Source organism: Trachemys scripta, chromosome 11 (genome assembly GCF_013100865.1).
Source record: "Trachemys scripta elegans isolate TJP31775 chromosome 11, CAS_Tse_1.0, whole genome shotgun sequence".
Lineage (NCBI taxonomy): Eukaryota > Metazoa > Chordata > Testudines > Emydidae > Trachemys > Trachemys scripta.
The window spans coordinates 57,809,694-57,825,669 of NC_048308.1; the positions used below are offsets into that span (position 1 = coordinate 57,809,694).

The following is a 15,976-nucleotide window of genomic DNA, read 5'->3' on the forward strand; positions in this document are numbered from 1 at the left end:
GCTTTTCTAAAAACAGTTTGTACTTTTTCAGGAGCAAGGATAGGAAATTAGTTTGAAACTTATCTGACCCCAGTGATTGTTGGGGGGGAAACCACTGCCAGTGATCATGTGTATTGAGAGATCCTAACCATCATCATCATCATCATCATCATCATACCTCCATTTTGCATGCGGATTATTTTATTGATCCAGTATTGATAACCACTTTTCCACTCATTTAAATCAATGCTGTTTGTCTATTTTCCAGTACTAAACCTTTTGATATTTCAAACTTATTTTAAATGGTGATTTTTACAAATTTGTTTGACCCCGGGTCTTAATGATTCACTAACAAAGAACAATCAAATACAGCTACCCTGATTTTGTCCGGTGGATCTTTTTTTATTCAGAAATATGATAGTAATGTCTCCTTGTTTGTTGTTTTGGATCTGGTCCTTCTTCGATTGTCCCAAGGCTAGTTCCGTGCTCTTATGGATTTCCATGGTAGTTACAATGTAGCATAAGTAAACACTCACTGGTGTTAGCTCTTTGGTTGCCCAGAGTTGCAGATCACACTGGCTGATGCTTTAGTGTGACATACAGCACGTACCATGCTCCACCTTGACAGCTTCTGTAGAAATTTCACTGTAGAATGAAGCTTACCTGTTGAGGTATCGAGTAAATAATGAAAGAGCGATTGGAGTGATTGGGACTGGACCCGTGGTCTCCTACCTCTCAGGTAGATGCCTGAACCATTGGATTATAGAGTCATTCTCATTCTCACTCTCTCTCTTTGGCCCAATGACTGTTCCACTGTGGATTAATACTTAAATAGTCACTTTTTCATTATTTATCCAAAGTGGAACAGCTTCAACAGGAGAGATTGAGGGAGTCCCACATCAGAATATCCCATAGTTCAGCCTGCTCCTGAGACATGGGAGACCCCTGTTCAAATATTTTTCTCCCCTTCTGCCTGAATGGGGAATTGAATCTGGATCTCCCCAGCTCCCAAATGAGTGCTCTCACCTGTGGACTAAAAGTTAGACGATGGGCACCACCACACTCTCCTCCAACTCTGACCATTTTGTGTGGAGCAAGGCAGGCATTCTCAAAGAATGCCTTGTGACTCCCTACGGCTGGTTCCTGTTCATGGATCACTAAGCAGAGTTGGTCGTCTCCCTGCAGGGTGGGCGTAGGTGTCTATCTCCGAGAGAGGATTGGGGCTCAGCACACATCCCTCTCATCAGCATCTCCCAATGGCTAGCGTAGGGGCACATTGTAAGGCACCTCTCTCTCCCCATTCATGGGATAGGCAGCATCGGTGCCTAACACAGGTTTGTGGAGTGCAGTGTTGTTCCTGTGATTTTTATGGGCACTTAAAAGTTGGGCACTGTGACACTCAGCGTTGTAAAGCCTAAATTCCTTTTGTGGATCCTGGCCTAGATGCTTGTGTTTCCTGCCCTCATTTAGCATGGTTGTGAAGCTATTCAGCACATACTGCTGAAGTAAGCAGAATTTTTGCAGTTACCTTTAATATTTCCTACTTACTGGTGGAGGTTTTATCCTTTGCATGAGGCAAAATGGTTTTTACAGAAGACAAGGTTCTTACAGGAAACTGCATCAGATTTATTTACAATGTTGCTTTCAGGAGTGTTTCGTGGAGCCATTTAACCGAAAGGCACGCCAGGAGAACCTGCGTTATAACAGCATGCTAAAACAGCTTAATAGTCAACACACCGCTACTCTGAGGCAGTGGAGAGCAGCCCAACTTTACCTGACTTGTGAACAGGGCCCCTGGGCTGAAAGGTAAGAGTGAAATACTTTATTCCAACATCATCTTATGTCTAATAGAAAGTCGTCCAATCAATTTGCTTTCTGTTTCATATAGTTGTAATTGCAGAAGGTTGTTAAAGTATTCTGGTAACCATCCTTGATATATAAGATTACCATTGAATGTTCTCTTTTTAATGTTTATCTGCATTTAACTAGCAAAATACCAGTGCTAAAGTTTAATATATAACTCAGCTAGATTTTACTGAAAAGTAACATGTAAAAAGTAGCTATGCATGAAGGAAATTTAAAACTTACATGAGAGAAACTTAATGTACTAAAGACCAGTTGTTGTGTAATGTGTTTCAGAAGGGTGATATACAATGGATATTTAACACAGTGCTGATATTCTGTAACAAATACAAAGGCTAAAACCTGGATTAAGACAAATTTGAACATGATTATTGTGTTATGTCTACCTGAATTTCCCCATCAATTTCATTTGGATAAGATATTCTTTACTGCCTGTCGAGAACTGTCAGGTACTCTTGCTGTGAGCTATTAAACAGCTGCTGTATTTCAATGGAGGATGTGCATAGTATGTTAGGTGCTAAAATGTTAGATATTGTACAATGTATCTTACATTTGTTATCTATTACTTTTAAGGGTATATGATTTTTTTTTACATAATGATTTTAAATACAGACTTTGATAGAATCAACTCATTCCCTCTAAATATTTGTTTTTTATATCTTAGTATAAATATTTTTGCTATCTCTAGGAAACAGAATCCCATTCACTGGAAACTTTCAAATGTGGAAAACTACTCACGTATGAGGTTAAAACTTGTGCAAAATTACAATTTCAACTCCCATCAGGAGGCCAGTGACCTGAGAGACAATTTAGGTAAGATCCAAATTCACTGTGCATTTCCTCACTTATAATTTAGATCATGGACTATTTATATTCCTGATTTCTTAGCAACCTTTTGCAAATTTTAAACAGGGTTTTGTAGTTATTTTAAAATGCTTTTTTTATTTTCTCCTCTAAACAAACCCACATTTCCTTATAATGGAAATATATGTTGTAAGATTAAAAAAAGGATATATGGTTGATTCGAATAAAGTTTTCTTGAAAAATCTGTTTTAATGGGATACTGTCAACTTGCTTAGATCCAAAGCGGAATCTTCCTTCAAAATAAATCTCATTCAGCATCCCTAGAGAATGCTTTATGTCTGCATGTTCATATTGCCAAAGAACCCCTCCCAACTCTATTTTTCATATGAGCAAACAAATAGTTTTTCAGGGACCTTTACAATATTTATATTTCTTTAAGCAAGGTAAATGTTGAGACTAAAATATGTTGAAATTATCGCTTTAAACTTGAATCAAGCCTATGTGGTATCATGAAGAATTATAGATGTGATCAAATATTTGGCCACAGTTATAACTGTGAGTTATAAACTGAGAGGTTAAGTGTTGCATTTTTCACAGTTGGGGGTATTTTAAATTATTCTATGTTCACCAGAATTGTATTTTGTAAGATTGCAAACCATCCCTTCCCCAGTGCTTGTCTACATGGGGACAAGCAGGAAAATGAATCCAAATTAACTAACAGTATGGATTTGAAGTAGATTATTTAAACCACATTAAACTCTTGTGTGTACACCTTCATTCAGAATTAAAGTGGCCTTAATTTGGTTTAGTTTAATTCACGTCCAAAGTAAATTAAACTAAACTGAATTAAGTCCATTTGAATTCTGAAAAACAACATCCATACAGGGATTTAATGTGGTTTAATCAATCCACTTCAAATCCTCACCTTTAGTTAATTTGGATTAATTTTCCTGCATGTCCCTGTGTAGACATGCCCATGGATACAATTCAACTCCAGTAATTGTAGTCAGCTGCCACAGTTTAGCTATCCAATAGTACTGTGGTGAAATACAAATCTATATTTTGTTTGAGCTGAAAATATCTTTATTCCAAAAGGGATGCAGCAGACACAGCCATCTAGTGAGTCACTGCTCCTGGAGGTGGTGAAGCAGGTAAAAGTTAGTGACATGGAGGATGATATACTTGAACTGCCAGAAGAGGACACAACTGCTGGTGCAAGCATGTATGTATGTACAGCACTTCGGGGAACCCTGAAAATTCATCTTTCCACTGGGGATAAGGAGTGGGAAATATTTCCTGGACTGGGGTAGATGGTGCACAAAACTGCCCTCTTTATTTCCTGTTATGACTAATGGCTTGTCTACATGGGGACACTCAGGAAAGTTACACCATATTAACTAAAGGTGTGGATTTTTAGTTGGACTTGTATTAAACCTCTGTGTGGAGACTCTCATTCAGAATTAAAGTGGCCTGTAGTTTAACTAATCCACATTAAATTCACACACTTAGCTAATTTGGAATAATTTTCCTGAGTGTTCTCATGTAGACAAGCCCTGAGCCATTCAATCCTGCATTTATAGTGTTGCCAGTGGAAAAGTTGCCATTGGCTTTACAATAATATAATCTCAGTGTAGAGAGGGGCAGCCCTTCACGGCCAGCTCAGGTTGCAGGACAGGGACAAGAAGGAGGGCTACTACACTCCTAGGTGGTAGCATAGCACCTGCTTGAGCTGTGGTAGCTCTTCCTCACTAAGCTCTGGTCTACACTGGGGAGGGGAGATCGATCTAAGTTACGCAACTTCATCTACCTGAATAACGTAGCTGAAGTCGACGTACTTAGATCGACTTACCGCAGTGTCTTCACCCTGGTGAGTAGACGGCTGCTGCTCCCCCATCGACTCTGCCCGCGCCTCTTGCGGTGTTGGAGTACAGGAGTCGACGGGAGAGCGCTCGGGGGTCGATTTATTGGGTCTAGACTAGACACAATAAATCGATCTCCACTGGCTCGATCGCTGCCGGCCGATCCAGTGGGTAGCGTAGACATATCCTAAGGGAGGTACTATTGGATAAATGCACATTGTCTAACAAGCATGGGGATTGGATAGTGATACGCCACTCATAAAAAATTAGCAGCAAGCAGAAACAGGTTTTCTTTACCCTCTTTGCTAAAATAATGGGGTAGAATTGTAGATGGGGAGTGGGCACATCAGTGAGGGCCTATCCCTGATTCTCTTTAGCCCTAGTCCTGGGCCCAAGTTGGACCATCCTCATGGCTACTCTAACATGCACCAGCTAGCAATGATTCCCATGGGGCCATCAGCAAATTAAGCATAGCTGGAGCATAGCAGAATTCAGTCCTGCCCCTTCCTCTGCTCCCTCCCTACCTGCCTCTGACATGTCTGCCGCACCAAAAGAGGCAGGAAAAGAGCCATGTAGGTGCCAGCTATGCTGAGCTGTGTGCCTACTGGAGACATCCCCTAAATCTGGGGAAATGCGTTCTTTATGCCATCCAAGTGGCTCAAAAGAAGTGAAACGGAGGTGATAATATGTCCCAATAACTGCAGATGCAAAATTGCACACACAATTCTTTGTACCATAAAATTGTAGGCGCAAAGAAGAAGCCTTGTTAACGAGAGGCCTGTAAAAGTGATCCGAATATTTTTATTTATATGAATAATTATATACTGCCTTATATTATACCTTTAAAGTTACAAAAGTCAGTTCACGTATTTATTTAAAAACTAAACAACCTTGTATTATAAACTTTTCAGTAACTTCTATTTGAAATATTGCCACAGTTTGTTGTCTCTTGGAACTAGGGGGGCAAGGAGACTTTATAGTGGAGCTTGTGTGTTGGCTTATTTTTAAGTTTTTGCCTTTTTATTAATCCAGAGATATGAAAGTTGGCATTATACCTTATACTGTAACAATAGCAGATCCATCCTGTAAGATATTAGTATATAAAAGAAGTGACTGGAATAGAAAGATTTAAAAGCTCTGCTATGAAATGAACAGAGGTTTGGGGTATAAACGCTGAATCAGAGAACTCATGAGCCTACTAATGAAAGTGAAATAGTGGAATGTTTTGTATGACATGCTCTGAGGGCAATTCAGATTTGATTCTTTTCTAAATTGTGCTTTTAGTTTGTACCTGGTCGAACTGTGCAGTCTAGAAAAACACATGACATGGGATGGTGATGTTGTTGTTGTAGGGATGAAAAGGAGGAGCAGGGTCAGAAAGAAAAATTGGTACTGTCTGAAGAATGTGAACTCATTACACTAATTGATGTAATACCTGGCAGACTGGAGGTCACTACCCAGCACATCTGCTTCTATGATGGCAGCATTGAAAAGGAGGAAGGTGAGCATCACAATAGCTCTACTTCCTTGTAGTTCTGCAACATGTTCTTTCCAGCTAAACTTTATTTTTTGAGAACAAATACCAGTGTGATTGACATCTAGAAACCTCTCTCTTAGCTAATTAACAGAGTTGTATGTAATGCTCATTAGGCTAATGACTTCATATTGTTTCTTTTGAGCAAGGGGTCTGTAAATGTAGCCTATCCACTGAGCCATTTTACTAGTGCAGTCTTAAATTCCCACCCCACCCCCCTCTCCTGGGGTAGCATTAAGACTGGTAATCATATTCTAAGGAACAAAATGTCTTTGTCTAATTTATATGAGTAAATGGCAGTTCCCTATGATTTCTGCTATGCTGTTCACCAGTTATGCTAACCATATGAGCTTTGTCACTTGTATGAATTGATAAGAAAAGAAGTTTGTAAGCACTAATCAGCAATATCTGTTTGAGCTTTTATAAAAAGGTTAATGTGTATAGTTTAACTCTGATATGTGAAACTGATCTTGAGAAAATTAACTGAACTGTTTCACCAAAAGAAACTGGATCAATAACTGAACTTGTTCTGTTCACAGGAGTAGGTTTTGATTTCAAATGGTCCCTTTCTCAAATTCGAGAGATACACTTGCGCCGATACAACTTGAGGCGGTCAGCCTTGGAGATCTTCCTAACAGATCAGACCAACTACTTCCTTAACTTCAATAAGGAGGTATGGAATTGTCAAAGCTCCCCTGGTGGACTCTCAGCATAAGTGACAAATTCTAGTTTAATGGCCATGGCTAATTTGATTTTTGGCAGCTTCTGCAGCATTATATTAGGTCAAAGTACTTGCTAGATTGAGCTGCTCTGAGAAATTAGAATATGGATCTTTTTATGTTGTTGAAAACCCCAGTCTGGTTTCCAGTAAAATTGAATAGTCAAAAGAAAAACAAAACTCTTATTTTTTCATGTGCAATTACTATTTAATTTCTGCCTCATGAGAAATTATACCAGGGGTAATCTCAACTTCTTTGTACAAAACAAATCATAAAAACTTTGTACAAATGAATTACAAAGCAATGGAGAATTACTATCCTACTGTCATGCAGAGGGAGAAATTATTTATATCTTGTCCTTCTGATGGTTTGCAAATGCTGTGCTAATGTTTTCTTGGATAATTTAAATAGGATGAGGCTAAAATGAATAACTGAACAGGGCTGGGTTAGATAGTGATGAATTGGTAAATGTTATGAATAGCTGTTAGATGGTGAATATTTAAAGTGAATAATTCATCAGAGTAGCTTGTGTAGAAAAGACTGATACAATATTAAACATGAAAAATGGCAGTGTTTTCTATTATGTTTATGTGGGGATAATGTGTAATTTTGCTGGGTTGTGATTCTGCAAAAGTAGTATTTCAATTAATCACAAATAATACCCATTTTTAGCTCCTGCAGCTGAATAAATATCTTTTTGGCAGCAAGAGGGCAGCACAGTTCAAAAATGTAGTAATTTTTTGCTTCATTAAGAATTTAATCCGTAGAGCAGTTGCTTTTGGTTTAGCTGAATTTTCCAGTGTAAATGTTTTCTTATAGGTGAGAAACAAAGTGTACAGTCGAATCTTGTCACTCCGTTCTCCAAATATTTATGGGACCAGATCTCCACAGGAACTATTTAAAGCTTCAGGCTTGATGCAGGTAAGATGATTTCAGCTGAAATGATTTAGGGTGTTTCAATGCTTCTCAAAGAACTGCTTAATAATAAAGTAGTTAAACTAGGATATTTCATCTGACCTCTAAACTTTTGCATGTGCAATTGTGTGTGCACCCAATTATTGCATTTATACCAGTTTGCAGGCCTGTTTGTGTCTGCAGATGTTAGACATAGGACAAAATTTAGAGGACAGTTTTGAAAATTTGTCTTCTGGTGTCAGCACATGGGGCTTAGGTGAAAATTTATTTTGCTCTATGTACAAATTATTTGTTTTGTTATCTTATTATGGGTGCTTTCAACAAAACCCATTTAAAGATGTAGAGGTGTGGCCATGGCTCCTTGCTTCAGATGCAGTATTATTGGCTTGTAAGCGAAGTGTCAATTTTCAGAAACATCATGAAATTTTGGCAATTTATCTAACTTCACAGGGCAGTCTTATTTTTCTGGGGTGTTTTGTTTTGTTTTGGGGGTTTTTTGGGCATCAACAGATGCTGTAGTTTTCTGTGAGAAATAGAGAAATGTATGCTCTTATTAACATTAAGATTTCTCCAGTTTCCTCTTTTGTACCTTCGCCTTCCTAGCTCTGCACCTAAGCCACTTTCATAGACAAAGAGGAATGGGAAAGAAGTTATCATCACCAATCCTTAGTTAGATGGAAGGTTCAGAGTTACATAAGGCACTCCTTCCTCTTAAGGATATAAAACACTAAGTCTGCAGCACTTTCACAAGGATACTGGAATATTTCACTTATGCATATACAGTTAATTGAGGAAGATCAAAAGAATTTTTTTTTTTTTTGGAGTTCTTTAGCAAATGCTCCCTTTTTCCAATACTTATTTACCTCTCTCCTTTACCTTTTCAGCTTTTTTTTCTGTTTTGCTTTTTCTCCACTATTGCTCTTTCCCCCTTTCTTCTGTCCTTTTTGTTTGTTTGTTTAGTTTCATTTAGTTTTTAAAAAAACTTATTGCCAGTCTAGGGCTGTTAGCTGTCCCCTGCATTTAACCTGAATTTGACAACCCCTTGCCTCTGCCAGGTGTCAGCTAATCTCATCAAGAGACAGAACACAGCCACAGATGCAGGAGGAATTTTAAACTTAGTTCTGAAAATTGAAATTTGCAAATTCTTGTGTTTAGTCTAGTGCTCCTCACTATGAGAAATATCTCCTGGTAGGTAAACATTGACAAGACACACTCTACAACGACAACAGTTTCTTCAGTTTAATAATTTTAGTATTGCCTTTCCTTGTCTCCTTCAGAAATGGGTGAACAGAGAAATATCAAACTTTGACTATCTCGTTCAATTGAACACCATGGCGGGACGAACTTACAATGACCTTGCCCAATATCCTGTGGTAAATTTTTTTGTTAATTGTCACTGGATAAATGTGATTATTTTGTGGAAAGATGGATTTTATATCTGAATTTTGAACTGTGACTTTCTAGTTTCCTTGGGTCCTGCGAGATTACACATCAGAAGAGTTGGACTTGAATAATCCTGCTGTCTTTAGGGATCTATCCAAACCCATTGGAGTGGTGAATGAAAAGAATGCCAAAGCTGTGCAAGAAAAGTAAGTATTAAAATTCCCAGCTATGTTTCTCTCTCCATTTATTTTAGCTTTCTGATGGAACATTTTAAGACTAATAATAATTCATTCTGAGAATTCCATAACTATTTGTAACTGTGACATTAATTGTTATAAAATTAGCCTGTTTGTTTGATGGCAAAGACATACATTAGCCAGATAGCTTGGAACTGTTAGGCAGCGATGCTGTTATATTAATAGCAGCATTTCCAACATTAAAGAGTCAAGTTTTATTGCCTCTAGCTCTAGGAGGTAAGAAATCTTTTTCAGGTTGGTTTGTTTCTCAGGGTTCAAGAGAGGAAACACAGGGTTTCAGAGGAACTAAGGGGTACTTGTCTGAAGTTGACTGGATCCAGATGATTGAAAAGTGGGTTATCTTGTCCCCTATACATGTTTCTGGATATAGGCATCCCAGATGCATTGTGCACTGGTGGATTTGACTAGAAGGAGGGATTACCCTATTTTGGGTCTGTGCTTCCTCCTGGTGTTCTGCGCCCAAATTTTATCCTTGAAATAAATTGAATCTCTTCTCTGGTAACTTTGTTGTAGATAGGAATGACAGCTACTTCCACTCACACATGAGCGTAGTCATCCTTACGTTTTGCTGGAGTGGGGAGCGAACACTTTGTCTTGTTTTGGTTGTCAGGCAGCAGTTGTCAAGTTTCTTCCCAAACAGGGTTTCTCCTGGGAATGGAAGATTTACTGTGAATAATTACCTGATATCCATGGTTGGAGTCAGTGCTGGTTCCTGGGCACTGAGTTTGTTTCTATGGCTTTTCCTGCCAGCCTCATGGCATTCAGTGATACATCTGCTATCTGGTGCATCAACTGGGTGGGAACTTGCTGGCTGTGTCTTTTGGGACCTGAAATGGGAAAATAATTATTTAACTCCTAAATGCACCTCTTCTTCCTGCAATCAGAGGCACTCAGTATATGTTGACGTAATTTTTAACAAAACTATCATAGGCCACTTAGCTAGTGAAAAACAGTGATGCATCTGTTGTGTATTCTCTGTATACTATAAATATTATCTGTGTGTATCAGACGTAGAGTGCAGTAGTTATGATTTTAAAGATTTCGATCTCTGTTGTTTAGATATGAGAATTTTGAGGATCCTCTTGGGACGATTGACAAGTTTCACTATGGTACTCACTACTCAAATGCTGCTGGTGTCATGCATTATCTCATTCGAGTAGAGCCTTTCACCACACTGCATATCCAGCTTCAGAGTGGCAGGTAAATTGTGAATGAACAGTAATATCTGTCTCTTCTCCCTCAACTTCAATAATGGCTTTTTAATGGGCGCTGTCAAAATGTAACTTGAGCTTTCCAACCTACAGGTTTGACTGTGCAGATCGGCAGTTCCATTCCATTCCTGCAACATGGCAAGCCCTTATGGATAACCCAAATGATGTGAAAGAGCTTATCCCAGAGTTCTTCTACTTCCCAGAGTTCTTGGAGAATCAAAATAGTAAACAGACTTTTCAGAATTTATTGAATAGAACATGCATCCCACACACTACTAGAGAGCATTGTCAGATCCTGTTTAAGAACATTGAGGAAAACTGTTCTTGATTAGATTGACCATGTGAAAATTACTTTACAGTCAAAAACTACCTTTTAGCCATTTAGTGAGATGCTAGTTATGCTAAGCCACTATTTAACTTTGTAATTTAAAATTCTTACCCAGAGTTCTAGGATGGCTAAGAGTATTGATGTTTGGTTTAATCTAAAAGAAGAAAAAAGGTATTTAAGTTGAACATTCTAAATTGCACTCATTACAGTTAACTTGCTTTAACTGTTCTGGGTCCTAAATCCACCTCTTCTGGAAGAGGTATGCTAACCTGGAACATGAGAACTTTTTTTAATTAGACAGGCCTGCAGAATCTAGACTCATAACTGGTATTTTCAAACGTGGTCTTGTATAACTTGAATTTACAGCAGTCTAAGACTCCTCCAGGATTCTTCAGAAGTAAGAAAGCTCTTGTTAAACATAACCTATGTTGTTAAAGATAACTTTCCCTGCATGTTGACATGAGACATTACACTTTTTGGCTTCTTGCATTTCACTTATTAGATTTACTTATTCGGCTTCTTAATCTCTGATCTAGTGATCAAACATATTGTAATAACTTTTGAAACCAAATTGTCTCAATTATATTCCCTAGAGTTTAACTTGGGTCAGCTACAAATCTCCAAAGAGGTAGTGAATGATGTTGTTCTCCCAAAATGGGCCAAGTCACCTGAAGATTTCATTTGTAAACACAGGAAAGCACTGGTAAGACAATGACTACCTTAATCTTTGGATGAAGTAATGAAACAGAAATACAGTACATGCTTTTATTTTTATTTTATATACACACACACACACACACACACACACACACAAACACACACAGAAGAAATGGGAGGTTGATAGTAATTAATATAAATCAGAAGCTAGGAACTAGATGATTGATAAGAGAAGCAAAAACACACAAGGAGAAATCTATGGCCAGCAGAGTTAAGCACAATAATAAGGAATTTCTTTAAATATATTAAGAACAAAAAAAAATCCTACCAAAGGTACTAGTCTATAGCAGGATGGAAATGATATAATTATCAATAATGATGCAGAAATAGACAGACATGTTGAATAAATATTTCTGTTCTGTACTTGGGGGAAAAAGCCAGATGATGTAGTCTTATCATATAATCAGAATATACTTTCCATTTCAGCAGTGATTGTTTACTTTGTATGGCTGATGTAGACGTAGAGCAACAACTATAATTTTACATTTAGGTGATTAAGACAGATAATTGCGTCAGGAGTAACAGAGTGTATCACTGTGATGCTTCCTTTGTATTTGTGAATCGGGCATTGAGTAGTTATATGTTCCAGCATGGAACTGTTCTGGGTGACCACAGTTGCACACTGGAGAGTTTTTAATTTTCCATTTGTGCATCAAGTATCTGCATCTGTCATGGTTTGAATGGATGAGGTTTAGGGTTGCCCATAAGCTTTGGGGAAGATTGAAACCAGGAATCTTCTGCATTGGGTCTTTCACGAGGTGTGTGTTTGTGACTTCTTGTGAACTCCATTCAGCTTTCCAAGCTTCATCAGTGTTGAAGTTGCATTTTGAAGGTTAAGCGCGTGGGTCGAAAAGGGCTTGTGTGACTTCAACCAGTGGTGAGGGATACCGCTGAGGTCCTGGTGGAAGAGGAGATGTTTGTTTTCTTTGATTCGCTGGAGTTCCCAGAGGGTTGGGCGTCACGGAGAACGGATGAGGGGAGCGATATGTGACTGCACGGGCAGTCAGGGTGTTGGGGTCGACCTGAGGGTTCCACTGATGCACTATATTGCAGTGTTCTGTTGGACATCAACAAGTCGAATGTGGCTGCTTTTGGTCCATACTTTTGGTACAGTACTCCACTATGGAGTACACAAGTGCCATTGCTGATGTCCATAGCGCTGATGCTCACCAGCTTCTGCTTGCCAGTTTCTGGACCAGATTGACACTTGTCTTCATACTGGTGGCTACTTTCTTCAGATGATCGTGGAAGGTTAGCATGTGGTCCAGCTTCACTCCAGGATAAGTTAAAATGGGGTCATGTCGCACAGTGTTGCAGCAGCAAGTCACTTTCAGGATGTGCTTAGTCTTCATCTTATTAAGATGGAATGCGGTGACTGTTGTTTTGTGGGGGTTTGGTTTGAGCCTGTATTTCCGGAAATATTCCTCCCTGATGTTTAGATCCCCATTCACGGTGGACTCAGTGTTGTTGAAGGTGGCTGCTTGTGTTACCAGGACAACGCCATCCGCATATGCATATTTGCATGACTTCATTGACAGCATGTCACTTGTGTAGACATTTGAAGAATGTTGGGGCGAGTACTGAGCTTGTAACAGTCCATTGTTGAGGAACTGGGGCAAACTGACTTTGTCTCCAAAATGGACACACAGCCACCTATTATCCAGCATTGTCCGTAGCAGGCATAGTGTTTTGAGGCAGGGGATGATCCTTGCAAGCTTTCAGAATCAGGGCTTTAATCCAGACCGTATCATAGGCCAACAGGTCTACAGAGGCTGTGCTGGTTTTGGATTTCAACAGTAACTCAGGAGGATGTTAAACAGCAGCTACTAAAGTCAGACATTCTTAAATCAGCAAGTCTGATTCAAGAGTTTTTTAAAAGAGCTGGTCAAGGAGTTCTCTGGCCCATTAGTGTATGATTTTCATTAAGTCTTGGAACACTGAGGAAGAAAGCTATGTTGTACCAGTATTTCAATGAGGTGACTCAAATAACTATAGGCCTGTCAGATTGACATCAATCCCAGGCAAAATAACAGAACTGCTGATATAGGACTCAATAAAGAATTAAAGGAGGACAATATAGTTCATGCCAATTAACATTGGTTTATGGAAGGAAGATCCTGTCAGACTAACTTTATCTTTTTTGATGAGATTACAAGTTTGGTTTGTAGGTAACAGTACTGGCGTAATAGACTTCTGTAAGGCATTTGACTTGGTACTACATGACATTAAGAAACTAGAAGAATACAAAATCAACACGGTGCACATCAAGTGTATTTTAAACTAGCTAATTGATAGGTCTCAGTATGTAAATAGGGCAACATTATCAAGAGGGTGTGTTTCTAGTGGGGTCCCATGGAGATTAGTTTTTTTTGCCCTATGCTATTTAACATTTTTATTAATGATCTGGAAGAAAACTAAATCATTACAGATAAAGTTTTCAGATGATGCAAAGATTGAGGGAGTGGTAAATAATGAAAAGGACAGGTCATGGATACAGATTGATTTATATTGCTTGGTAAGCTGGGAGCAAGCATACTGCTCATTTTAATATGGCCGAGTGTCAGATCATACATCTAGGAACAAAAAACACATGCCATACTAACAGGATGGGGGACTGTATCCTGGGAAGAAGTGACTGTGAAAAGGACTTGGGGGTCGTGGTGGATAATCAGTTGAACATGAGCTCTAGTGCGATGCTGTGGCCAAAAGGCAATCCTTGGATATATAGACAAAGGAATATTGAGTAGGTGTAGGGAGATTATATTACCTCCATGTATGGTACTGGTGTGGCTGCTGCTGGACTACTGGGTCCAGTTCTGGTGCCCACAATACAAGAAGAATATTGATAAACTGGAGGGGGTTCAGAGATGAGCCACAAGAGTGATTAGTGGTCTGGAAAACCGCCAGAGCAGCCGCCCCCCCGCAGCTCCCAATGGCCAGGAACGGGGAACCGCGGCCAATGGGAGCTTCAGGGGAGGTACCCGTAGGAGAGGGCAGCGCGTGGAGCCCTCTACCCCCCCCCGCCCACCCTCGGGACTGCAGGGACATGGTGCCAGCCGTTTCCAGGAGCTGCCACCCTGGAGCCGCTCCAGGTAAGCGGTGCCAGGCCTGAGTCTGCACCCCGAACCCTTCCTGCCTCCCATCCCCCTGCCGAACCCCCTGCCTGCACCCCATCCCCCTGTCCGGAGACCCCTGCTGCACCCTGCACCCCAACCCTCTGCCCTGAGCCCCCGGCGCACCCCTCCTGCACCTCAACCCTCTGCTCTGAGCCCCCTCCCACTCTCCATACCCCTTCCTGCACCCCAACCCCTGGCCCTGAGACCCCTTGTACACCCGGACTGCTCCTGCACCCCAACCCGTTGCCCTGAGCCCCTTCCTGCACACTGCACCCCGTCCCACACACCCTCCCACACCCCAACCCCCTTCCCCAGCCCTACATTCATGGCCCTGCATGCAATTTCCCCACCCAGATATGGCCCTCGGGCCAAAAAGTTTGCTCACCCCTGGACTAGATGATCACAGTTGTCCCTTCTGGCTTTCTAATCTATGACTAAGCATCAGGAAGTTTACTGTTGATCTTTTAAATTTTCTGTTTTAAAATTTCATTCCTTTACTCCTAGCTGTAATCCTTTATTGCAATTATTAAATAATAGGGCTGTCAAACGATTAAAAAAATTAATCGCGATTAATTGCGCTCTTAAACAATAAGAGAATACCATTTATTTAAATATTTGTGGATGTTTTCTACATTTTCAAATATATTGATTTCCATTACAACACAGAATACAAAAGAATGCTAAAGATTCGTATGTCCTTTCATGCTTCAACCACCATTCCAGCATCCATGCGTCCATGCTAATGGCAGGTTCTGCTTGATAATGGTCCAAAGCAGAGCAGACTGATGCATGTTCGTTTTCATCATCTGAGTCAGATGCCACTAGCAGAAGGTTGATTTTCTTTTTTGGTGGTCGGGTGCTGTAGTTTCTGCATCGGAGTGTTGCTCTTTTAAGACTTCTGAAAGCATGCTGCACACCTCATCCCTCTCAGATTTTGGATGGCACTTCAGCTTCTTAGGCCTTGTCTACACTACGAGAGTAGTTCGATTTTACTTAAATCGAATATTTGGAATCGATATTGCAAAGTCGAACGTGTGTGTCCACACTAAGGACAGTAATTCGACTTTGTGAGTCCACACTAACGGGGAAAGCGTCGACATTGGAAGCGGTGCACTGAGGGCAGCTATCCCACAGTTCCCGGAGTCCCCGCCGCCCATTGGAATTCTGGGTGGAGCCGCAAATGCCTTCTGGGTAAAAAAAAAAGGGGCCAGGGTGCTTTTGGGTAACTGTCGTCATCCGTCCATCACTCCCGCCCTCCCTCCCTCCCTGAAAGCGCCGGCGGGAAATCATT

At 40.2% G+C, this 15,976-nt stretch overlaps 1 protein-coding gene and 1 long non-coding RNA gene across 2 annotated transcripts in view; one reads left to right on the plus strand and one right to left on the minus strand.

Moving 5' to 3' along the window:
- NBEAL1 (neurobeachin like 1) overlaps positions 1–15,976 on the plus strand; it is a 150,866-nt gene that overhangs the window by 108,364 nt on the left and 26,526 nt on the right. Inside the window, 11 exon segments of the mRNA XM_034786588.1 lie at positions 1,628–1,785; positions 2,531–2,655; positions 3,742–3,868; positions 5,858–6,006; positions 6,579–6,712; positions 7,578–7,679; positions 8,951–9,046; positions 9,138–9,262; positions 10,373–10,513; positions 10,618–10,748; positions 11,446–11,555. Coding sequence (XP_034642479.1) covers positions 1,628–1,785; positions 2,531–2,655; positions 3,742–3,868; positions 5,858–6,006; positions 6,579–6,712; positions 7,578–7,679; positions 8,951–9,046; positions 9,138–9,262; positions 10,373–10,513; positions 10,618–10,748; positions 11,446–11,555 — 1,398 coding nt within the window.
- LOC117885294 overlaps positions 7,612–15,976 on the minus strand; it is a 34,950-nt gene continuing 26,585 nt past the window's right edge. Inside the window, exons 2-3 of the long non-coding RNA XR_004647766.1 lie at positions 9,994–10,140; positions 7,612–7,694 (exon numbers count right to left, since the gene is read on the minus strand). This is a non-coding gene — a long non-coding RNA (uncharacterized LOC117885294). The remainder of the gene's footprint in view (positions 7,695–9,993; positions 10,141–15,976) is intronic.